Source organism: Perca fluviatilis, chromosome 6 (assembly GCF_010015445.1).
Source record: "Perca fluviatilis chromosome 6, GENO_Pfluv_1.0, whole genome shotgun sequence".
Taxonomy (NCBI): domain Eukaryota; kingdom Metazoa; phylum Chordata; class Actinopteri; order Perciformes; family Percidae; genus Perca; species Perca fluviatilis.
This window is the reverse complement of record NC_053117.1, coordinates 18359600-18386253: the sequence shown is the minus strand read 5'-3', so window position 1 is coordinate 18386253 and position 26654 is coordinate 18359600. Positions and strand designations below refer to the sequence as shown.

At 40.8% G+C, this 26654-nt stretch overlaps 2 protein-coding genes across 3 annotated transcripts; both read right to left on the bottom strand.

Annotated features, from left to right (window-relative positions):
* Nucleotides 1-3305, bottom strand: si:ch211-113d22.2. 2 transcript variants are annotated; one of them, XM_039803603.1, is made up of 3 exons: nt 3164-3305; nt 1277-1417; nt 1-872 (listed from the first exon to the last, which is right to left on the bottom strand). In XM_039803603.1, the coding sequence occupies exons 1-3, from the start codon at nt 3210-3212 to the stop codon at nt 652-654; spliced, it is 411 nt and encodes a 136-aa protein (XP_039659537.1). In that variant the 5' UTR covers nt 3213-3305; the 3' UTR covers nt 1-651. The 2 variants fall into 2 exon arrangements, with proteins under 2 accessions (XP_039659537.1, XP_039659538.1); XM_039803604.1 differs by having other exon boundaries at nt 1277-1390; nt 3164-3302.
* A 353-nt stretch (nt 3306-3658) lies between these two features.
* LOC120560725 (transforming acidic coiled-coil-containing protein 1-like) lies at nt 3659-20509 on the bottom strand. The gene is made up of 13 exons (XM_039803520.1): nt 19985-20509; nt 18121-18212; nt 11961-12381; nt 10033-10087; nt 9844-9925; nt 8847-8899; nt 7620-7754; nt 7420-7496; nt 7232-7275; nt 6440-6600; nt 5976-6082; nt 5754-5872; nt 3659-5583 (listed from the first exon to the last, which is right to left on the bottom strand). The coding sequence occupies exons 1-13, from the start codon at nt 20089-20091 to the stop codon at nt 5513-5515; spliced, it is 1524 nt and encodes a 507-aa protein (XP_039659454.1). The 5' UTR covers nt 20092-20509; the 3' UTR covers nt 3659-5512.
* Between the last annotated feature and the right edge of the window lie 6145 nt (nt 20510-26654).

Genomic DNA, 26654 nt, shown 5'->3' with positions numbered 1-26654 from the left:
TAAGGGTGTGATTGTGTCTTTTATCAGACAAGCTTGCATGCACACAAAAATTAAGCACTAAACACATCATTAACATATTTAAACAATTCATGAAGATTGTGATGTTATATGTTAAATACTTTACTTTCTGGTAACCATTTTAACAACCCAAGTGAATAATGTGGTTCTATGGCATCAAGTGAGCTGCACACCAGCTACCCACTGAGGCACCCTAGCACCTACCGAAACCACACCTGCTTTAATAAAAACCATGGCTAAGTCTACTTCACTTTGCGCACACGTATTCACCACAAACACTCTTAAAACTTGAAATCACCTGAAAGTGAACATACCACTATAGATAATCGATAGATAATGAGGTTGCTATTCAAGTTCTTGATGATAATTGATAATAATAATAAAAATGACACAATTAAAGTGCTGAAACTTGTATTTATGGGACAGACATCCTTCACTTCACCAACAGTCATCAGAAACCAATTTTTTGTTGTTGTCTTAAACCACGGGAAATCTATGCCACTTAAATCCTTTTCGTAAACTTGGATTGAAAATCTCTGAGGGGTACAGAGTGACAAAGAGGAGAAGGTGGATGGATGACAACCCAGCAAATGAGGATGAATGAATTCCTGGAGGAAAGAAAAGTGGAGGTGTTTACAGCTGACTGACGGCCACACGCAGCAGCAGGGCCGTGATCAGCAGGACAGGGCTGGAGGCCACAGCCCCTGCGCCGTTGCGATGGTGATCCCCATGGCTGTGGCTCCGGTGGGGCCCATTACAGTCGTCGCCAAAACAGCAGTCCATCTTTGCTCCGGAGCTGACGCCATGAGCCTTGTCGCAGAAAGCCTTGTACGTGCACGACTTCATCACGGTGCCTGGAAAGAGAGCGAGACAGAGAGAGGGATGCGTGGGGCCGGCAGACGTTCACAGTTTAATTGCCTTGAAGTCATTGAAGACTGGCCACTTGTATTCATTTTGTATGACGCTGTGAACCCTGGGAACGTCCTCGCACACTCAGCTTCTCCTCACTCACACACACACACACACACACACACACACACACACACACAAACACACACACACACACACACACACACACACACACACACACACACAGAAGAAGATAATGAATGTATGTATCTGACTACCTCAAACAAGCATTTGTCAGTGTTATGATTGTCAGTGTTATGCTGACCTATATTGAGGATTTTACTATTATTCAACCAAATCCTACTTGAGTTGCATGTTTTCCTGGGTTTGTATGTGAGCGTTTACTCACTGGGTCCTGTGATGGTGGAGCAGGCGTCAGCGTACTGAGGGCAGGAGGTGGAGCCCTGTCGATTACAGTCGTCATCATTGGACGCCACGCACGTGTGACATTTGAGGGTGTGGCCTTTACAGACAGAACAGGAGAGAGCACCTGACTTGAGACTAAGCATATATGTTCACAGGCAGGTGTAAGCATGCAGACACACAACCATATGCTTTTCTTAATAGTCCATTCACCCCAGACTGCATCCACGCACACAGGCACACATGCTTGCAGGTAGATTGAGTTGAGAGCTACGCGTGGCTGTCAGTCCCTTCCTGAAATTTATGACTGGGACACATTTTGGATACAATTCCAGTTTTTTTCCCAATTGTTACGACAGTGGTCACAACTGATGCCACTTGGGCAAAACTCTAACCACAGTCTGCGTTACAGTCATCTGAGCTAAACAGTTGACATCACCTGCAAAACTCATTCAAAGCAACACAACTCTTCACACACGGCTCAAAACAGACTCAGTGCAGCCAAACACTATGAACAATCCTCACTGAGATAACACACACTGTCACTCAGAACACACTGAGTGTAAAAACACTAGCATCAAACACCAGTACAGAAATTACAGACAATTTTAATAATTCGAGTGACTTCACACAAATCAGTATTTTCTAGGAACATTTTTATTTTAAAGCATACCAGTTTTTTAAGTGAACAAGAAGGAATGAAAATCAGCAGTTTGCTTCAATATAGATATATCTTTATTTTGTCTGTAGTAATTTACATGATTACTGATAAAAAGTTACAACTAAAGGAACATAATATTAATAAAGAATTGTGGGGCTAATCCTGCCTTTCCAGCATCAGGCCACAAGTTTTCATCAACATCACATCGGATGTCTTTTCTTGCCATGCACCTGGCAAAGAACCTTCTAGAGTGCCTTATCCATCCCTGGCAGTCCTCTGGACTTGTGTCCCCACATCCGGTACTCATAGCGACATTCGGTGGATCATTCGCATTACAGATGCAACTGTAGATCTTTGCAGATTGGGTTGCACCCTCAACCCTGCCTCTCAAAATGAGAGACCATGATTCACAACATGGTCTATAAGTGTAGCCCTTATTTCATCAGAAATTACAGCTCTTTCTCTTCTTCTTGGTCTTCCTCCATGCATCTGCACACTCCCTGCCACTCTTCTCCTCCTTCCTTGGTCCATTTCCAAAAAAAGTCTTTCTGAGCTTTCCCTACATATATACTGTATGTGTTCACTAACTAGTCTAAAACAAGACACCTGCTTAGGCCTTCAGCTGAAATTCCAATCAGCAGTGTTTGAAATGCACCAGGCTGAAATCCATTCTGTTTTGAATGTGTGGTTAATGGTTTTGATAGCAGTGTGTTTGAACAAAGTGCTGTAAATCTACAGTGTTGTGCAGGTTGTTGTTAAAGTCATGGGATAAGTGTGTAGATTTTTGAAAACTGTGTTCAAGCAATGAAAAACCAACTAGAGTTTGGTCCACATGAATTGCTGCTGTGCAGACTATGGTTAGAGTTTTGCACATGTGGCTTCAGTTGTGCCCACTGTCATTTAGCAATCTAAAAAAAATGTAAAGCCATGCCACAACATATACTGTATATCATTCGACCTTTGCAGGTTTAAATCTGTGACAGAATAATGTGGAAAATGCCCCAAATTGTGCAGGTCTCAAGCCAAAACTGCTTTGCTACTGCATAAATTAACAATTTTCAACCACGGTCTGCTTTTAGGACACAAAAATCCTGGATCCTCTGTATCACAGTGCTGTAACCTCTCAGCAAATTGTTTGCCAGCTGCTGATCAACAAATTACTTCCCCTGAAAACTCCAAAATCCAGTGTTGGAATCAGTTGTAGAAACTTACTGTGGCAGGCCAGAGAGATGAGCAGCAGCAGGACCAGGGCAGTCTTCATGGCAGCTGGCCAATGGTCACTGCGTCTTCCAGAATCCAGAGAAAGAATGGATGAGCGGAGTATCTAATGGAGGGGACACCGGGGGTTGAGGTGGAAGACGAGGGGGGTTAGGCACGGGAAGGTGTTTGAGCGCATTAAGGTCTTATCTCTGTAAGCTCCATGTATGCTGCACAGCCAGCAGCCTCTGGTAATAGACTTAACTGAGCGAGCTTTAACAGGGAGACACAGTTACAGTTCAGTGTTATTAGCAGAATGTTGAGGTCATTTGTTTGAGTATTGATTTTACAACACAGTTTTTCAAAATGAAGCTGAAGCATCATAAAATAGCTCAAGTGCACTATTCACTCACGTCACCGCTTCAGCGCACACACACACACACACACACAGTGATACTTTACTGCTTTGAGTCAGTGGTAAAGAAGTAAAAAAACTAGAAAAACCTTTAGTAGAACAAATTATATTTTTTTATTTTTATTGAGGCAAATGTACAAACACCCACTCCTCAACACAAGTGAAATCCTCATTACAAACAATAAGGGGCTAAAGTGACAAAACAATATTTTGTGAAGCAAAGACAAAGCTGAGCACAGCTGAGTAACGAGAGGCAATGTGACATTAGAATGGCATATATATATAAACTGTGGCACATAAGTGGGTTTGTGTTGTACATGGATATCAGACATTAAACTTTTTCAATAGTGACTGACTCCATAGAACTGAGTATTAAAACCATTTGAACTAAGTTTAGTCAGATTTTCAGCCTTCCTTCAATTTCTACAAATATTGCCTCATTTAAATCACAGATTTGCAAATGTCCTACTGTATTATATTGAGGCAAATAGTAGTTTGTGTTAAGCCTTCAATAAACATCGATGTGGCAGAGACGTTTGGCCTATTTTGTTGAATGGAAAGAACATTTCTACAACAGAAAAAGGCAAGTAATGATACAAGTGTTACCGTTACTAAGTCACAGCCTCCTAAGGCATTACTATACAACTATTTTTACTGGTGTCTTAAGAAAACAATCTGCATTGTGAGAAAGACAAAGCTATGAAAATAATCATGCAAATAAAGAGATTTATGTGCTGAACAACTGTAAATAAAGGCATGTTAGCTCACATCTTCATCACGCATAAGCAACAGACATTACCTTTAACAAAGCTGTCAAACACTTTGTTTCCTTCGTGGTAGGAGGTAAATGTGATTAGTGGTCACTCAATCTGTGCAGTGATGGTTAAAAAAAGAAAAAAGAATAATTGTTGACATATTGCAGCACTTGCTAATCTTATAATAGTTTTAAATATCTTCAACCAAAATATAGTCATGTCTATGTTTTAATGTTTTCCAGTTGTTCAGGATTCTGAACACAGGATAGTTAACGTAAAGTGGTTGATTTAGCGTTTCACATTTTACACTTCAACTGACTTTGTGGATCAGACGAGACAATGCCACAAAGTTTATATAACTTACAGGATAGTCTCTGATTGTCAGGTTACTATACTTCTCTGTTAATGATAAACATTCTGCAACTATTTGAATTGTCCAGAATCCAGGTAAAGCAAATGCTGTGAATTAATTGCAGCTTTAGTGTCACGGACATGTAGTCCAGACTCGTTATGGTTTCAGTGTCTCTTCTGAAGAAACCACGGCCTTCGAGGACTTTTAATGTACATCCTCAAACAACGCTTAATCCTTTCCTCCAGTTCTTGTGCATCCTGACTTTGACCCTGACCACATTCTGCCCCACACAAAACCCCTGAGCTTTGCTCTTTCAGAGTAAAATCCTTGTTTACTTCACAGAAAAAATTAATTGCTTTAATATTAAACAATCCTTGCCCATCAAAATACACTGTATGCCTAAATGTAGCTCTACAACAAACCCCGCCTGCATGATGTCATCCTGTCGATGATGTGTTGCTGGGAATTTAGCTGTTAAGCTGCGGAGAATTTAAGTTGAGTCACAAGCAGGTAGTTGCTCGCTGGCAAAATGGGCGAAAGAGCTCCAGATGGCCTCATATAATGGGCAAAAACACAAACAAAACAACGTGACCACATACAGTACATAAAACAGATTCCCACTAAAACAATTATTAGCATGTACAGAACCTTCTTGATCCAGGTCATGAGTAGTGCAATTGTAGTATACAGGAAGTTACTTTAGACATCTGTACATAAGCAGTCTCTGTGATGCAGGGCTGGCAGAGGGTATGAGAGCTGCTTCTTGGCTGGGGGCATGCACAGGGCGTCGCTGTAAGGCAGGACCGGAGGGACGGTAGTGGCTGACTGACAGGGAGGGGCTCTCAGTCTATTTTTCCCATTTTGGCAATCAGCTCATCACAGATCTTGGTGAGGTCCTCGGTTTGTTTGTTTTAAAAAAAAAAAAAAAAAAAAAAAAAAACAAAAAAAAAAAAAAAAAAAAAAAAAAAAAAAAAAAAAAAAAAAAAAAAAAAAAAAAAAATAAGGTAAATATGTTGTATTGTGTATTATTAAGAGCTTAAAGTTTTCATCTAGAATGCAGAAAGATGAGGATGCCGGTTACCTTCTGCTGCAGAGCTTGTTCTAGAGACTCGTTCTTCATCTGCTCCTTCCTCAAACTGGCGGCCATTGCCATGTTCTCGGAGCTCAACTTTGCACGCACCTGAGCGATCTCCTCATTGGCCCTGTGAGATGCGTGGAATGAGGGAAATTAACAGCATCTCAAACCCATAAAAGTTTATAGTTTGTTATAATTGACATGATAAGAAAATTAGACTTTCTACATACTTGTCTAGTTTCTCCTCAGCATGGAGTTTAAGTGTCTGGTATCTCTGCTCCTCCTGCTTGACTCTGGCCAGATACTCCTGAGCACACTTCTTCAGCACCTCCTCATTCTATACGAGAAAACAAAAAAAAACAAGCACTGTTATTGCTCCTCTAAACCAGCTGCGAGTCAAGAGTTGGGAGTAAACTGCTTTAAACGCAGGGTTTAACTCTGTAGCAGTTGTTGAGTAAAATAACGTATTCATTGAGATAAAGGCCAGGTTTATCTAGTGACCTTCGATGTTAACCCCTGCTGCTCTTACCTCGAGGCGACCACTAGCCCCTAATCACAGGATACTTTCCAACCATATTCTGATCCTCTTACAGTCCTCCGATTTGTGCTACTATCAACTGATTGCGTCAGCACTTGAAACAGACACTTTCTTTGAGCAGTTATCTGGACATGAACTAGTCCTATGACCGCTTACTTTCTTAAAGCCTTCCAGGGTGCTCTTCAAATTTTCATAACGCCGAAACACGTCGGAGAGAGATCGCTCCACGGAGTTCAGGTCAGCCAGGGCGGCTTCCTTCTCCGTCGTCACAGTCTGCAAAGCCTTCTGGGAACTCTGGTTGCTGCGCCGCTTGTCCTCTGAGAAGAGTGAAGAAGAAGACATTCATTTGGAGTACTAAATAACTTACTGTATATATTGTATTCAGTCTGGTAACAAATCACATTACATTAAAGGAATACGCCACCGTTTGTTGAAATAGGGCTTATCACTGTCTACCCTGGCTGTAGATAGGTGGGCCAACACATTTTTTGTCTCAGTGCAAGTAATTAGGTTTTTTTTGTTGTCTTTTGTTGGCTCACTTTTACTCACAACATGCTAACCGGCAACACAGGATTCCATTCACTACGCTAAGCTAACTAGCAGCGATGCTGCCGGTGTTGCACCGGACTAAAACGATGCATGCACCCATCTACAGCTAGGGGAGACCGTGATAAGCCCTATTTCAACAAACGGTGGCGTATCCCTTTAACCATATAAAACAGGGATACAAAGAGAAAAGACTTGAGTGAAATGTGTGTTTTCTAATTGCTGCTTTGTCTCTCCTAATACAGGACAATGTGGACTACCGTTACTACATCTAAGTCAGTAAAACAGGAAACAGTACAAGATTACACAAATCACACTGTAGCACTAAAATCCTTACAGCAACCAGTGAAATAAATGGTTACATGAAAAATAGAAGTCCGCTCTTCTAACATTTCTACTCACCGATCATCTGAGCGATTGTCTTCTCATATTCTGCAACAATCTTCCTATAATAAGACATAACACATGATAAGCCTTACTTAACCTTATGACAGAATGCTTCAGCTTCTCAAAACCTCACATGAGCACCTTGGAAGTCAAAAAAGTCAGTGATATCTGAGTAAAGAGAATGCAGCAACACGTTTTCTAACCTCATCTCACTGACTTGTTGTCTGCTGTCCTCGTACTTCTTCTTCCAGTCGTTGGCTTCCGTCTCTTTAGTGATGATCTGAAAAGAGACGTCTACTATGAACAGAACCGTGCATTCAAAGAAAACACCTAAACATGATTGCTACTTTAGGAGAAAACAAACACATATTTCATGTTGGATGAGGGTGATAAAACTGCGCACCTCCTCTCTAATGAGGGTAAGAACGGCCTGTTTTTCTGCCTCACTGATACAGATGGAATCCAGGACCTGACTTCCTGTTTTCTGCATTTCACTTCCCTCCGACTTGTTCTTCAGCTTGCATGGGTCCTCAAACTGCTGAAGGTAGAAGGAAATCAGTTTTCTTGTAAATCCAGTAGTATAATGGTGGGTGAGTCTACCTAAACTTTTCAAGAATGTACATATGTAAGGTATTTATGACAAAAACACAAGTAACAATCACCAATACTGCCATACATTTACACTAAAACAAACACTTTTCCCCCAGTTTTTCTCATCATTTGTTTGTTGTTTAATACTGTGTCTTCTAATAATGTTCTTTCACAAGTATAGAATGCATAATTTTCTGTGCAGCAAATTTTTCTTCTTCTGGGAAATGGAAAACCCATTATAATGTAGGTGCCTGGATAGCAAATCAAAACCCTTCATGTTATTTGTTACAAAATACCAATTAGTGAGAGAAAGTAACAAAGGAACATTTCATTTTGTCATAAACTGCATATTATGATTCTCTCTCTTATCCTTTTTTCTTCATTCTCACAAACTTCTCTCATTCTTATTTTTTACCCTGTACCCCTCTTGCCTTTCAATCAGAGTTCTAACACATCTCAATCCTTCTTCTTCTCCTCCCTGTCTCTCTCCCCTTTCATTTTGTCCTTCCATGGATTATGACAGTCATATTCTAATCTCCTGAATGTAATCTAAATCCATCTGTCACCTGAGTACATGAACATGGTGGCAGACACTAAGTTCCTCCTGCTCTCCTACAGCATAGTGCAGTCATCTTATCAAACAAACGATCATACATAATGCAGCTTTAGAAAAAAATCACGCAGGTAGCTCTAAACACAAAAACTGGGCACTCTATTACATCTTTAAGTCACATCACACTTTACTTGAGTCCTTTGCAATTCAAATCAGAAAAGAAGTGCTAAACACAATGTGCCAATATGACCATTACAGTGACCAGTGAAATGTAATGCTGGGACACGTCTGGAAGTCTGAAAATAGTGCTTCAGCCCCATCTAATGGTCACTGAGGGGCATCATTTTGCAGTTGAATTACTTCGATGACAAATGTCACATGCATGAGAGTGTACAGCTATGATGATAGACAAATAGATTGCATATGGGCCTGACACAACACATGTAGGGGAAATGACATGAATGATCAATTGTGATGTTAACTTACCAATGAGCAGCAGTCTGAGTCCTCTGGCTTTGATGACACATGGCAGTCTGGAACTGGAAGAAAGTTATACACGTGTTAATAACAAATTTAGGGTGAAACATGCTGCGGCCTATAATGTAATATGGTTTACCATGATGGCCTTCAGGTGGCAATACATGAGAAGTGTTGCAATATTTCTCAGAATATATTTCTTATAAGAAATATAACTATTACCACCAGATGTGCTCATAGGCATATATATATTTTTTTTAGATCTAGTATTACGTTGAACAATTTAGTTTCCCTGCCCACAGGATGAGACATGATCACTTATTTCCAGCAGTTAGAAGTATTACCTATGTAATATTATCTTTTTAATGTGTAATTGTAAGTTTTACTTAAGTCTTGCTTTTAAATAAACTCATGCCACTGGCAGTTTGTATACACTTTAGTTATGACTCACAATGAGCCTAAATGACTAGTTAGGGCATATGTTGCAGAATGTTTTAAAGGCAGGCACTTCCTCTTACAATGACAGACTGACTGAGTTCACGGTTTGTTCATATCTCAAACTCATATACTGTAAATATCAGCTCAGTACAACTTTAAGAATTGCCTTTCCACAGTAAAAAACAACAACAACAACAACAACAACAACAACAACAACAACAACAACATCATGCTTTTAGAAACAATATAACCACAAGTGTAACAGTGCATGTTTTATCACAAACCAACCATACTGTCATGGGGCTCATGACTGACACAGTCACAAGTTTCAGTGCACAATGATGTGGAAAGTCAATGATTAATGTTGTGTGTGTCTGTAACAGTAAGGCAATGACTGGTACTGACTGAGGGAAGCTAAAGAATGCTGTCTAAACTTTAACATCCAGTTATCTGAACTCTGTACTGTAGAGTCCCCTCACTGATAACTGAGTTATTCACTACTGGATCAGTGTGCACTGTAGCTGGGCACAACATTAACATGAAAATCTTCATTGATCCTGTTACTCACCGCTTTGATCCTTGTCTGGTTTGATACCAGCACTGCTTGCCAACTTCTCCTCATCTGTGGCGTGTTCGCCATGATGGTCATCCTTTAATAGCAGCACATATAATCAACCACGCTGACTGTACAGAGCTTTTCTAATTCTTATACTACCACATGGGTCAGATGAGCAGCAGACACTTTCTCAATTCTTACCTGTCCGCTGAAGTCCTTTTGCATCGGCTGGTTCTGCTTCATTTTACAGGAGTTCCTGAAAATGAAGGTCAATAACAACGTCAGTGTCAACACTAACCTGATCATAATTCTGCATGTGTGTACATGTGGGCAGGTGTGGTGATGAAAAGAGGAAAGCAGGAGAGACAGAAAGCCTTACAGCCAGACCTCATTGCTCTGCTCTGTGTGTGCGCTAAGTTCGCATGCTCTGCTTAAAGCGCTGAGTTACGCAGGAGAAAAATCTGATTAATCAAAGAGATTATTTTCAAACTGAAATAAGAGCAAGAACAGTTGCTCTGAGCATTAGAGGGAATTACAGGGTTCCCACTAACGCTCTTTCTCCTCTACTTTCTAAATCTACTTCTACTTTTTAAATTTAGGTCAGGTGGATGTGAGTGAACCTGGACCTGGACTTATAAAAAACAGCAAGGACGGAGGTTACAAATATACACACGTCTGCACACACAGTTATACAGTACTTACAACAGAACACAGAGGAAATGGACTTGCTCAGCAGTCCTGATGCCACACAGAGAGAAGGGAAACAGAATGACAGGTGTGGAAGGAAAAGGTAGGAAAGACACAGGAGAGGACGGGACAGGGGTTAGCTCAAACACAAGGTGAGTGCAGGGTTATTATAGTTTAGTAAAAAATAAGACTCAAAGTAGACAGGTAAGAGGTTTTACTTAAACTGGAAATTAAAACCTTGTTGAAAACTAAAAATATTGAAATGAACGTGAAATTAAAGTCTTCCATAACCTCTAAACCAACTTCCAAAAATGATAAAAGTATAAAAAATATAAATTGACAATAGAAAACAACTAAAAGTATTTCCCAGGGTTGTCATTTACTCTTTTTATATGGCAGGAGATTCATAAAGAAAAGATATTTAGAATTATGGATCACTGCTCTTTTGTTACATTATTATCTGGGCAAAATCCCGGATAAACTTATCACTCAGGATGAATATTTTGGCTACTAAGTGAGAAAGCCATCACATGCCTGATTATTATTATGATTATGATTATTATTATTATTAGCCTATGAAATGTAATCCATTACATATGTATGTCATTGAAAGACCCTGTTCCTGTACAAGTATTGTGTTGCCCATGTCAAACCACTCATTAACTTGAAATTATCAATAAAAATAAAAATAATCTTTGTGCACAAAACACACACAAACACAAAAAAGAATTTGCCAAACCACAATGGTTCTTCTAACAACAGGAGTGTGTAGTACTTAGTGTAGTAGTTCAGTGGTTCTTGGTAAAAAAAAAAAAAAATAGAGATGTGAATCATGATTCTTTTTTAGCAAGAACAGAAGAACGCCACAAGAGGGCATTGTTTTACACTTTAACTTCTCTTTAACATTCAAAAAAAAAGTTCTGCCAGCAAACACAAAATATTTGAGTGTTTAAAATACTTTATCAAGCTATGAACACTGAAGAAATCCCCTACATCTGGAATAATCCAAGCATATAAAAAAAAAATCATCCTGAAAACTGAACTGAAATTCTAAAAATAAAATGAAAAGCAATAAAAAAAAACAACATTATAAACTATAATAACACTGGTAAGGAAATTAATGAAAACTATAATAACACTGGTAAGGAAATGAATGAAAACTATAATAACACTGGTAAGGAAATGAATGAAAACTATAATAACACTGGTAAGGAAATGAATGGATGTGCAGGAGAGAAACAACAGCTGAAAGAACTTTTGAAGGTACACAACAAGTGGTTAAAAACACTTTGATCACTTCAGGTTGATTGTGCTCAAACGTGTTGTGTTCCCTACGGCTATAAGAGAGAGCACTGTTTGTTCAGTCATATTAGTTCAGCTTCAACCACTGAGTGTACGTTGAGTACACTGAGTGCCTTTGTGTACATTTGTGTTTTACTCACGTGGTAATTGTGCCGTTGGACTCGCAGGTCAGGTTTGTGTTTTGCGTGTTGCCATTAAGCAAGTCGGCATCCACACAAATGTCATGACTGGGGATCAAGTTTGAGTCTTGGCTGGAGTCAGATGTCACTGGAGCCTCGTCGTCCACCTCCAAAGGATCAGGTTTGTTTAGTGGGGAGAGGACGGACAGAGATGGGGGCCTGAGGGCTTGAGGCTGTGACAGAGGGCTGGATGGTGAGAGGCCCTCTCCAGGACTGGATATGCTGCTGAGGGTCAGGTTGAGGTTTTGGTCCAAACCAAAGCTGCGCTCATTAGGTAAGGAGCCGGTGAGGTTGTTTAGAGAATCAACCTCTTGTAATGAAAGTGGGGCGACATCCTGGTTGGAGTTTTTGTCCAGAAAGAAGTTTGTAACATCAGGAAGAACTGTGAAAAGGGAAGAAAAGTAAGTACGTACTGTATATAACTGAGTTTATACAGGACCTTTCAAGAGCAGAATGTCACAATATGCTTCCCAATAAAAAATGAGGCAACAGGCATATAATACAGACTTGAATGAACAAAAAGAGTGAAAACAACATCTATCTATTAATTGCAGGAACGTCTGTCTGTGTGTGTGTGTGTGTGTGTGTGTGTGTGTGTGTGTGTGTGTGTGTGTGTGTGTGTGTGTGTGTGTGTGTGTGTGTGTGTGTGTGGTGTGTGTGTGTGATGCGCATATTTCTTGAACCGTTAGTCCGATGGATTTCAAACTTGACAGGTGTCTTACAAGGGGCACGAGTAAGTGCCAAGTTTGACGTTGTTTGGATTAGAAATGCAAAAGATATTGTTAAATATATATCGGTAAAAGAAGCACACATTGAGTTTTGCCGCTCTAGCCGCTGGCCACTCCCCCTCTCACACTGTTCACTGACTGAGCTCAGCGCAGGACCAGAGACAGAGAAGGTCGAAGAAAGCAGCGGCGCTTTGGCAGCTAAAATGTGAAATACACCTCAGACCCATAAAAATTTGCAAATTAGCACTACTTTGGACTGTCTTTGACTTTGAATAAAGAAACGACAATTCCAGAATTTAAGGACGTTTCAGAATCCCACACATGCAAAGCACAACCAGCTACAGGGGTGATACCGCCTTTGACTCTTTTCCACTTCCAACTTTAGCTGATTGCTGGATATACCAAACTTACTTTTCTACACTTTCCTGGAGCACGAGCGGATAGCTGAAAGGAACATCGCGACTGTAAGGTTGGTGAAAAAAAGGCGCTACACTTTTCAGTGTCTATTTTTTCGCTAACAGGAAACTCAACAAAAAGCCATTTGCCAACACTATATAGTATTAAGTTGCTGCGAGCTGTAGCCTACATTCACCACTTCTAACCAGAGGCAGAACATAACGTAATCTCAGAGATTATTCCTTCACAGTGCTGTGCAATGCGAGAAAATCACTTTTCATCAGACTCACCCCGGGTCAAGGAAGTATACTGCTAACTAACGGGCCAGGTGGGTAGCGCACTGCCATGAGTCCATGAGGCTAATGTCTGATTACTACACATTGTCATTGTGATATTTTGTGTTTAAATTCTGAATCTGCAATGTTCTCTGTCAGGTAAATCAGTAAGTTAGTAGTAGGGTATACAGGGGAGTTGCATATGAAGTAATTTTGGGGTACAATTTGGTTTTGATGAATTCCACAAGCAGCAATACCACAGGCCAAGCAATCGGCCCAGGCACATTTTCAAATAGAAATAACTTAAAATTACCCAAAGGCAAATCTAAACATGTGGGTCTTTTAAAGATGCTTTTTTTTATTTTATTCACAATTTAACACACAAAAACTAAACATACAAGACATACTCCAAAACACAGCCACACAAAACAATAAAGACAAAAACAGAAATAATGATTTAATGAAGATGCTTTTTAAAGGTGTCCACAGATTGCCCAAAGTCCGAAGGGAGAGTTTCAAAGTTTAGATGCCACAACCTTAAAAATAGTCTATCCTAGTTTTAACTCTGCAGTAGATGTCTGATGTAGGCTGGTGAATGACCCTGAAGAGCTATAAAAGTCTTGAATTGAATTGTAAATATTAGAGTTAAGAAATTAACATTGGTGTCAAATAAGACCTTATTGAGGACCTGATCAAGAGCTTAACAGAATCATTTTAGACCACATGTAAATGATCCAGGGATGTTTAACTAAGGCAGTTGAAAGAGTTAAAAAAGTTGGGACGGAAGGAAAAAAAATTTAGTCCCAACCCAACACTCAATGGGCATGACATTTTTTCAGCAGGAAAAATCCTGAACAAAAGAAACACTTAACAATGAGCTGAAACACACTATAAAGCTCTGTAAAGCCGAAGGGAGCTGCAGATTCAGGTGGTCACTACTATGTGTGACCCCTTTCACTTTGTTTTCACATTGTCATTTGGTAACATAAAAATATTGATTATAGACACTTTAAGACACCAGAAAGGTTACACGAGATGCAAACTTGAATATCATCTACATACAGTGGGTATGGAAAGTATTCAGACCCCTTTAAATTTTTCACTCTTTGTTTCATTGCAGCCATTTGCTAAAATCAAAAAAGTTCCTTTTATTTCTCATTAATGTACACTCAGCACCCCATCTTGACAGAAAAAAACAGAAATGTAGAAATGTTTGGAAATTTATTAAAAAGAAAAACTGAAATATCACATGGTCATAAGTATTCAGACCCTTTGCTGTGACACTCATATTTAACTCACATGCTGTCCATTTCTTCTGATCCTCCTTGAGATGGTTCTACTACTTCATTGGAGTCCTGCTGTGTTTAATTAAACTGATTGGACTTGATTAGGAAAGGCACACACCTGTCTATATAAGACCTTACAGCTCACAGTGCATGTCAGAGCAAATGAGAATCATGAGGTCGAAGGAACTGCCCAAGGAGCTCAGAGACAGAATTGTGGCAAGGCACAGATCTGGCCAAGGTTACAAAAGAATTTCTGCAGCACTCAAGGTTCCTAAGAGCATAGTGGCCTCCATAATCCTTAAATGGAAGAAGTTTGGGATGACCAGAACTCTTCCTAGACCTGGCCGTCCAGCCAAACTGAGCAATCGTGGGAGAAGAGCCTTGGTGAGAGAGGTAAAGAAGAACCCAAAGATCACTGTGGCTGAGCTCCATAGATGCAGTAGGGAGATGGGAGAAAGTTCCACAAAGTCAACTAAAACTGCAGCCCTCCACCAGTCGGGGCTTTATGGCAGAGTGGCCCGACGGAAGCCTCTCCTCAGTGCAAGACATGAAAGCCCGCATAGAGTTTGCCAAAAAAACACAAGGAGGACTCCCAGACTATGAGAAATAAGATTCTCTGGTCTGATGACACCAAGATTGAACTTTTTGGCGTTAATTCTAAGCGGTATGTGTGGAGAAAACCAGGCACTGCTCATCACCTGCCCAATACAATCACAACAGTGAAACATGGTGGTGGCAGCATCATGCTATGGGGGTGTTTTTCAGCTGCAGGGACAGGACGACTGGTTGCAATTGAAGGAAAGATGAATGCGGCCAAGTACAGAAATATCCTGGAAGAAAACCTCATCCAGCGTGCTCAGGACCTCAGACTGGGACAAAGGTTCACCTTCCAACAAGACCGTGACCCTAAGCACACAGCTAAAATAACAAAGGAGTGGATTCGGAACAACTCTGTGACCATTCTTGACTAGCCCAGCCAGAGCCCTGACCTAAACCCAATTGAGCATCTCTGGAGAGACCTGAAAATGTCTGTCCACCAACGTTCTCCATCCAACCTGACTGAACTGGAGAGGATCTGCAAGGAAGAATGGCAGAGGATCCCCAAATCTAGGTGTGAAAAACTTGTTGCATCATTACCAAGAAGACTCATGGTTGTACTAGCTCAAAAGGGTGCTTCTACTCAATACTGAGCAAAGGGTCTGAATACTTATGACCATGTGATATTTCAGTTTTTCTTTTTTAATTTGCAAAGAATTCTACATTTGTTTTTTTTCTGTCGAGATGGGGTGCTGAGTGTATATTAATGAGAAATAAAATGAACTTTTTTGATTTTAGCAAATGGCTGCAATGAAACAAAGAGTGAAAAATGTAAAGGGGTCTGAATACTTTCCGTACCCACTGTAGCAGTGATAGGAGATACCTTTGAAATTACTTAATATCTGGCCAAAGGCAAACAGAATAGGACCCAGGACAGAACCTCGGGGCACACCACAATACTGAGTTTCAGTGGGACCCGTTTACCCACAGCAACTGAAATACTCTTGTCAGAAAGGTAGAAGGAGAACCACGGCAGGGCTGACCCTGAGACAAGCAGATCTTAATCCTTTCTTCAACTTTCTTCTGTCCAAAACAGTAACACATACCCCATCCTGTGGCTATTAATTTTTTTTCATTGCAGGATTTAACCTTGAAATGATGGCCTCTCCTTCTCCTGTTAGAACACTTAAAACGGCTGCTGGTTTCCTCTCAGAGACCTTCACATCCTGTGTCCTCACACATCCGTTAACTGCTAGCTAACGACCACAGCAGCAGGCTGGTCTCTGTTGAGTCACACTGCTGCTGAAACACAGGACTCTCTGTAACTGAAAAGTACACCCACTCACACTGTAAAACTTACACACCTACACAGAATAATAAAACTGAAATAACTCCTGTATTTCTTCTCAACTTGTACACAACATGAATTAAGTCATTGTGGTTAAGTCATGCTTCACCTTGGGCGGGTAACAGCTTCTCACATCGTTTCTCATGACTGACGGCTAATGTGCGACTTATTACATCATACATTTAATTAAGTTTATGTAAGCTTCTGCTCAAAATCTGGGTACTTTCAGACAAAACACACACCCTTCGGAGAAAGAACAGATGTAGAGGAACCACACCCAGTCCCGCAGAGTACACACCACCACATGGCCTAGCAACAAAGACAACATCAGGCTTTATTATAGTTTCACAAATCGACGAAAAAGAGGAAAAGGAGACAGAGAGGGAAGTGAGAGAGAAACAGATCGTATATAGACAAACGGCTGTCTAAAGTTTCAGCTACGTCCTGGTTTAACAGTACAGTTTGATTGTGGCCCATTGTTATTCCCATGAACAGACAGTGATTCCCCCTTGAGCCAGTATCATCTAATTATAGTGAACCAGAATATTGGTTTCTCCACACAGTCAATCTTTTATTTATGAAACTAACCCAGATTTTGTACAGAGCATGTGACTGTTTTAGCATGAAAAGGAGACAGTATTGTCTGCAAACCAGACTCAATAATAAACACATTAATCTCTCTGTTAATATCTGGCACAGCATCCCATATACTATGATCAAAACATGTCTAATTTTATCTAGCTGAGTTATCTAAAACATGTAGACCAATTATATCCTGATACATGTACAGTACACGTTAAAATCAATCATTTAATGAACAATGATGGCGATGGAAAAATAGAGTTTTCAAACATCAATGATATAAATAGCATTTGTTTCAGCACAGAAGATGCACTCCAGATTATCTATTACCATGGTGATGTGGGGTAGTCGTTGAAAGCAGGGCAGTGGGAGGGGAGGGTTAGCTTCAAACAGGCCAGATTGATCTACTACCCCTTTATCAGCCGATTTACTAGACTGTGCCTAACAGGATTTTTACAAGTTATTTATTTTACATTTAACTTTTCCTATGACACTATCTGCTGATCCAAGATCTGTGTGATCAGCAAAAGCAAGATGACACTGTGGCCGACACAGCGAACAACATAAACAAACAACAACATAGTGACACAAAGGAACATTGCACATTACGTAAGTTTCACTTTACACTTTCAAATTAGTGTAATTACTATGCTAAAATTAAAGTGTCAGTACCTAACCCAAATCTTAAAGACATACATCTTAAAAACTGGTCAAATAGGGTATGACTGGAGCCAACCAAACCCTTTAACATACAAATGCCAAAATCTGCTGGATTGCTTTACAATTTTTGGAATTACATAGAAATTATTTGATCAGAAAATAAGTAAACAATATACATTTTCACTTGGTACCAAAAAAGTATTGAGCCCTGCCTGAGAATATCCAATGGCATTGTTCATGTGTGACAGAGTTTAAAGTTTGGGTCCAGTATTAGAGCCCTGGGTCAGCCGAACAGCTGAGCCATCTCACCTGTGTGGATGGAGTTGTCCAGTTGGCTCAGTAGCTTAACAACACCTGGTGACTCTGCCTCTGGGGTCTCAAAGGTCCCTTCCGAGTCTGAACTGTGGAGAGAAAGAGAAAGGAAGACCTTAACAAAACATAATTTACAACAAAGAAAAGAGAGAGAGGGAGAAACAGCAGGAGAGAGGTCAGAGCTACAACTCAGAGTTTTTGGGAAGTTATCTAGAACTAAAGTTGAAATCTCCAGTTTGAAATTGAAAATGTGCTGAAACAGACAAATATGATCCAAAAACAACAACTATTCTCATGACGTGACTTATAGCATGTGATAAAAAACAAATCACATTGCCTGTTTTAAAGTTATAAGAACAACCGTCTACTGTCTTTGAGAACAATGAGGCATTGAAAATGTTTACAGTCTAAATAACTACATATTAATGCTACAAACAGCTAATTAATTATGCAAATGAAACAATGAAAGATTATGTGTTGTAGTGCAAAATTATTTCTAACAAATAGGCATTGGCTTTCTATCAATCTTCTGGTTTCTTAAAGTGACATAAAAACAATAGATTTCAGTGTTCAAAGCAGCTCAAAATAAACAAGCTGCTTTTATTTTAAAGGAAGTCAGGGGAAGGGGGAGGAGAGGAAGTGAAGTCCAAGAAGGCCACCTGCATCCTTTGCTCCTCAATAAGGACACACTGTGTACCCCCAGACTCATTCACACAAACACGCACACACGCACGCATACATACACACACACACACACACACAATCTTTTGGTCTGCTATGTCAGCTGCCAAGACACCCAGCACAAATTTATGCACAAACTGTGGAGAGACAAAAGGGAAGGGAGAGACAGGGAGAGTTTATGTGGTTGTGTGTGTGTGTGTGTGTGTGTGTGTGTGTGTGTGTGTGTGTGTGTGTGTGTGTGTGTGTGTGTGTGTGTGTGTGTGTGTGTGTACATTCCCAGCCACTTGAACACACATCAAAACGTCCGCACTCTAATGAAAAACAGCACGAGAAGGAGCAAAGCTCTCAGTGCCAATACCAACCACACTCCATCTCTGATACCAGTTCACACAAACACATTGACACACTCTGGAGCCAGAGCTAAGCCTTATATACATACCCACCCTGCACACACACACACACACACACGCGCGCACACACACACACGCGCGCGCACACACACACACACACAATCACATCCCAGTGATGGCCCCAGCTTACAGTTACTTAGAAACTAGAAATGGACAGAAAAAAAATCAAAAGCTTTGGAAACTATGGCCCTTCCCCCAACTTTCAGCAACTGTTCCCCAACTGCCAAACCGCCTTCAAACAAACAAACAAACACACACACACACACACACACACACACACACACACACACACACACACACACACACACACACACACACACACACACACACACACAGCCTAGACAGTCATATCCTCAGTGTTTGGTGCCTCATAAAGAAACAGGATGGTGCTCACAAAACAGTAGTTTGAGTGTCTGTATTTTGACTAAGAATCTGTTTTTAGCCAATGACAGCATGACCAAGCCACTGGGATCCACATAGGAAAGAATCCAAGATTATACCACCGTGTGTGTGTTGCTCTCTTTGTGTGTACATATATCTAGCACCTGTCAGTATGACTCAGGGGAATCTGCATTCATCACACAGACACACAATCAATGCTGATGTTTAAACTGAAGCAAATACAGAGAATTACTCTTTCTTTTCCATATATCCTCTTTTTTTCTTGTATAGACAAAATTATAAACCAGATGTCTGTCACTCTTTATTCTCTTTCTCGCGCGCACACACACACACACACACACACACACACAGTGGCCTAGCCCTCTTACTTGTCCTCTCTGCCATCCTTGGATCTGGGCTCCCCCTCGTCCCCCGCACCCCCAGTCACTGCTGACCATGTCCATTTGGCCCACTGGACCGGAGACAACCAGGACATCCCTGCACCACGTCGAGTCTTATTGTAAACCTGCTGCCACCTCCAAAATGTAATTAGTAAACTTCCTCTTCTACTGAATTCGTTAGATTGTCACTGCTGTCGATCAGGTTCAGTGATCTTCCATGGTCCTTTCTACTTCAAAAAGGAGACTCTCAAAAAGAAGCTGTCGATCTGTCTTTTTGCCTCTCTCGCTCCTAATGTCCCTCTTGCTTTCTATATGTCTTGCTCACTTCCTCCTCTTGCCGCTCAGCTTTCTCATTCTGCTCTTCTGTGTTGTTGACGCTCGTGAGAGGGAAACGTGTCTCGCGCTGCTGCTGTTTCTGCTTTGCTCTCCACAGCCCTGACTCACACAGCGCAGATTACTGGAGCATCAGTAGTCACTCCCCTCCCCTCTCCCTCTCCCTCTGGGTGGACGATCAGCTGGTTAACAGACATCGGCTCGCCCTGCTCCTGCATGTTTGCTAACTTGCTCACTCGCTCTCAGGAGTTGGCCTCCCCCTCTCCCCGATTCTGTCAGGGTTTGCCGATTGTGAGGGAAGAGCGGGGGGAGAGGAGAGGCAATGCTTCCTGTTTTAAGAGGCAAAGAAGCGTCCGATTTCTCCGGGGCAAACAGACTACCAGACATTTGTGTCTTGAAGAAAAAGTAGATGAAAAGAGAACAGGGGAGGAAAGGGAGGAAATGATGAGGCTAACGATGGGGATTGGATATACAGCTCATAACATTGAAATAGTCTAACCTTCTCAAATCTGCTGTCTTATAAGGCCCTCCCTAATTCCCTAAAACTTAAAAGTAAAATGCAGTAAAGCCCTACCTATGTACATATGTGCTGGCATGTTTTGGGTGGCCCACAATGAGTTTGAAAGAAAATTTGAGTTGTTAATGGTTGTTTTTTTTAGCAACTTCCAGCAGAGGCTGTGTATAACTGTGAGTGGTGACATAAAGAGTAAAGAATATGTATGCCTATATTCCCTGTTGAATAAAGGGAGCAACAGCTACAAAGTTGCAAAATTATGTTTTACAAGGACTAAGAATGTACCGTGTATTGAATACTATAATCCACACAAACAAAAGATAAAATGTGAACTGGAAATATAGCCATTAATTCCATGATGTTGTGTGATCAAACCTACAGAGGATCTATTGTTCACTGAAAAGATCCAGGTCAGGCAGCATACTAATCAATACAGCAAACCTAGATTCAGCAGTAATGGTGGAACTACCCATCAGACTGACAGAAACGTCATTTGGAGGATACAGTAGCTCTGATCACTGCATACACACACACTCACCCACACATGTGCTTCTAAGGCTGTTCACGGATGGCTTATATAACTCTAAGTCTAGGCTTTCACATTTATACATCACGCACACACGCACACGCACACACACACACAGATGAGATGAGTTCTTTCAAAAAACATGGGCCATGACTAATCTAATAAGGGGAAGATGGTTCAGCCACTGTGAAAAAGGTGAGCAGGGAAAGACAAGGGAAGCAGCAGAGACGTTTGCACTTTGAGGTTCTTTCCTGCTGTTTATTGCTCACATGTGAAAATCATGAAATGAAAGGCAGAAGCTTTACCACTACTGACAGCGAGTTGGTCCACAGAGACAGGCAGGCAGATAGATGAGTACATGCACGAACACACTCAAAAATAATGTCACACACTGTTGAACACAGAGAAAGACGCTCTGTTCAATCTGTAATAGCTGGATGGAAAAATGGAGCAATTAAAAATGAGGAGTGAGAGACAGAGATATAACAAGCATGAGAATAGCGAAAGTGAGTTTTTGGGAAGGACTGAAATCTAAAATGCAATGCAAATATTTCTGTAAACATTCCAAACATTGTCTCCTTTCCCTCCTTTGTTTCAGATAAGGATCTGCCAGTCAGTACAGCTGAGAGGACAAACCTGTCTGTCTTGCAGTGGACATGATCTGCCAAAATCTAACAACCCCCCTAAAGCAGTAAGAGATGTGTTGCACAAACTGTTTACTTTGCTACAACTTGAGGTTGTAAACTTACATCTGGACATATGATAACAAACAGAAAACACAACGTCTTTATGCAGACTGAGAGACAACATGCAGAAGTGGACAGAGAGGGAATAATCCCTGACTCTCTCCCAATGGATGAGAAATGAACCACAGACAGAGAAAAAGGAAAACAGAGAGCGGGAAAAGAATCAGCTCTTATGTAATACCTTGAAACCAAAAATAGCAAAAACCCACACATACAGTACAACCATATGATGCAATCTAGAGCTGCCATCTTAGCACACAGCAGTGGACATACTACACAACGGCCCCCACCCCCAGCTATTATCTGTTTGACGTCAGTTAATCCAGCAAGAATGCACATCCCTAATCATTAATTACATTTTGACTGATCGCAGCATGTGTGGTTTTGAGCTAAGAATAAATCAGCAATGATAAACTGTGAGCCACAACAGAGGTGATGTGAAACTGGATAACTGTGTGTGTGTGTGTGTGTGTGTGTGTGTGTGTGTGTGTGTGTGTGTGTGTGTGTGTGTGTGTGTGTGTGTGTGTGTGTGTGTGTGTGTTTGTGTACACTGAGAGGGAACTAGAGAAGCTTCTCAACTATCACAGACTGTATATCTCTGCTCTTACTTAATCCAATGTATGATGACAGAAGGTCATAAATCTGACATTTCATACCGTAACACCATCAGGTCATAATTTCCCCTGACCAACAATTTGGTTCATGACAAGTTATCTTAAAACAAATGGGTTGATGTACATTAAATTTGCGGTTATCGCCAGGGCTTTCCTCTAGCACCACCATCAGGAAAACTTGTATACAATGAAATAATAAACTAATGGTTGGATTTGCAGGGAAAGATCACAGAGGATGAGCCATTTTGACTTTTAACATCCTCACAATTCTTCTTGAGCACCACCCTGAAAAATCTTTCATTTTTATACCCAGTGCTGCTAAGAGTTGTCACAGTATGTTGCCTGTCCAACATTTTCATATTGTGGCATGTGAAGTTGATCTTCTATCAGCTGGAATCAGTCGGCCCATTCTCCTCTGACCTCTAGCATCAACAAGGCATTTTGGCCCCCCAGGACTGCAGCATCCTGGATGTTTTTACTTTTTCAGACCATTCTTTGTAAACCGTAGAAATGGTTGTGCGTGAAAATCCCAGTAACTGAGCAGATTGTGAAATACTCAGACCAGGCCGTCTGGCACCAACAACCATGCCACGCTCAAAGTTGCTTAGATCACCTTTCGTTCGCATTCTGACATTCAGTTTGGAGTTCAGGAGATTGTCTAGACCTGGACCACACCCCTAAATGCATTGAAGCAGCTGCAATGTGATTGGTTGATTAGATAATTGCATTAACGAGAAATCTTACAGGTGTTCCTAATAATCTTTAAGGTGAGTGTGTATATATATATATATATATATATATATTATATATATATATATATATATATATATATAAATAATATATATATATATATATATATATAAATAATATAATATAATATATATACACATACACACACAACAGACAGAAGGACTTGCTGTCTGTCTGTGTGATGATGACTCATCTAGCTAATCTAAAGAGAATAATATTGCTATGGCCAGGATAGCTCAGTTGGTAGAGCAGGCGCACGTATAGAGGTTTATTCCTCGATGCAGAGGGTCCAGGGTTCAAGTCTGACCTGTGACGAATTTCTGCATGTCTCCCCCCCTTTCTTAGCTGTCCTATCCCTTCAAGGCAGAAATGCCCAAAAAAATAAAAGAGAATAATATTGCTGGGTCATACAGTATTTGTTAGCTTGTTCTGTGACATGGCTCCACCTAGTGGCCATTATTGGACTCTCAGCCAGAGCCCTCACATAAAATCAAACTAATTAACATAAAAACAGCACCATCAATTCAGCTGCCCCTTCTGGGATATAATCACAGGATGAAAGAGCAAAGAAGACAAAACTAGCCGAGGGAAGAATAGATGTGAGAGACAGAAAGCAAGAAAGATACATAATAGGTCTGACGTCACCTCTGGGAGCTTAAACAGAGTTGACATGATCTCTAGTTCATCCATAGAGTGTAAGACTGTAGGTTTCACCATGGCAACTATTTGAGAAAGGGTCACAAGTGTATTATCCTACACTATGTAAACATATAGACACAACACACAGAACAGAAAGAAGGTAGCAATGCTGATATTTACTTTATATCTTTTGTTGATTTTTATATTTTAATGCGGCATTATCCAGGACACAGCAGTCCCACAGATATTACATATAAAGAGAGTCAAGTCTTTGATATGCTGCATAACTGTTTTTACATCCCTGAAATGTCTGCATTTTAAATAGAGAACACCCAATTAGCTGCAATCAGAGCAGAAAACTAGCACGGGGTGAACAGAGTATGACAGAATAGAGCCGAGGCACTCACCGTGCTACAGTGCACTAGAACATCTTAACTGATAGAGGCATGATAAACAAAAGAGAAAGAATGAGGGAACAAGGGAGAAAGAGAGAAGGGGCTTTACCCAACATGAGTCATGTACAGACACCAACTGAGCTATTGTTCCTGACTACAACAGGGACACAAGAGCATACAATTCCCAGACAATAGTGCTGTACATTGTACACATGCACGCACAGAACAGTGAGATAACACACCCCCTACTGTTCTACTTTATAATTGTTTCCATTTATTTTCTTTGCCCATTACATCAATTTCAACTAGATTTAATTTCCCTTTAAAATGCCATACACATTTGATTTCATTGCACTGTAATATAACATACATCATCTATAATAATATTGTGCAAGTGAAGGTTTTCAGTGATACACTTCAACATTATTCAGCAGTGAGTTTCACTTTCATCCTGGCAAGCCTAGTCAGCATAGGCTTATGCATAATTAAAAGATACATATTCACATTTTGCGCTTATCTTCATGTATTTACAATGTGTGTCTCTCTAAAGATTAGCAAAGTTTTTCAGCCTACACTGGCCTGAATTCGTACCACTGCAGCAAGAAATGAGTTCCAAATGCAGGTCAGCCTCGTCCCAAATGAGGAACTGTCTGCATGTTTAGGGGTTTTGGAGAACAGGAAGTCCACTGTACATCCAAGACTGCTCCAGTTAGGACATGAAACAAATGATTAAGCCAACTAAAACTAGACCAGAAGCGGAAAACTGAGATCCCACGGCACTGGTTGGCTTTCCAGTTTTCCCACAGGGAGGACCCCACCCCCCACCAACCCTAACACAAACACAGATGAAGAAGACTACAGTATGCTTACGTGATAACAATGAGTAATGCTTTAACATGGCTTTGTCTCAGTGTTAGTCCCTCTGAGCTCTCACGTCTTTGCCTTTCTGTCACTCGCTGTTTCCCTGCCATCTCCAAAACAACATCTGCTTCAGTAGAAGGCAGCACTCCTTCTCATATTAACAACCGCTGTTCTCCATGACTTGAATCACTGAGTGAACACAGCGACATGTAAGAAAAGACGCACATTTACGTGTGTCGAGAGAAAGTGTTACAAGGAGCTTCCGGAAGCTTTTAAGATATAAAGCATCGATGGGATCAGGTGGGAGGACAAAGTGAAGGACTCACTATATGTTAAAAAGGATTAAAGAAAAAGAAGTGGGAGCAGGGCGGTTAATTGCTTTTAAGTTGTGACGAATGCTCCAGCAACAACATCTTCATTCCCCTTCCCTTCATTTTGACAAGATGAAAGGCTTCATACATCACACAGAACTTTATGTCAAACACTGCATGAACAAGAACAGGAAGCTGTGCTATACCTGCTCAGAGAGAAATAAATTGTACCACGTGTATCATGATTAAAATACCACTTTAGAATTTGGGTCACAACTACATAATTAATAACAGGCAGCAGCAATTTTCTCTTTACAGTTGTAACTACAAAAGCTGGTGCTAAAATGTCAGAACCAATGACACTTGGACTTGGCTTGGACACTGCCTTAATTTCAGGAGCATGATCAATTTCATGCTCATTACATTAGCCTCTCTGCTTATGTCATCATCAGCTTTACCACTCTGTCTCTTCCCTCTTTCCATAGATTTGAATACCAAAATAGCATTCAAAATGGCACGACCAGAGAGGCTGTGTGCAGAGCAGTCTGATGGGCTCATGCTTTTAGTCCAGTAGGGAAAGCCCTGGCTCTAAAGGAAGCACCAAGGTCTCAGCACTGCCCTTCAACCCCTTACTGTATCTCTCACTCCTCTCTCCCTCACTGATACGGAGGCACTGGGTTTATACACACTCAAGACAACACAATCTCAAGTACCAAAGGGCTAAACTGATCTGCAGTCCTTGATCAAGTGCACCACCTCTGCCTGCGCGAGCTTTCCGTTTCTCATCAAGAACTTTCACACACAAACATACAAACAATGAAGGATCTCATCTTACATGCTGCTCTTCTTCCGAGGAGAGCTGACGGAGCCCTTCCTGTGCTGGCTGAAGGAGCCCCCCATGGCAACAGCTGCGTCTGTGTTTTAGGTTTATCACAGATGACGCACGTCCCTTTTCTCCTCCAAAGGTTC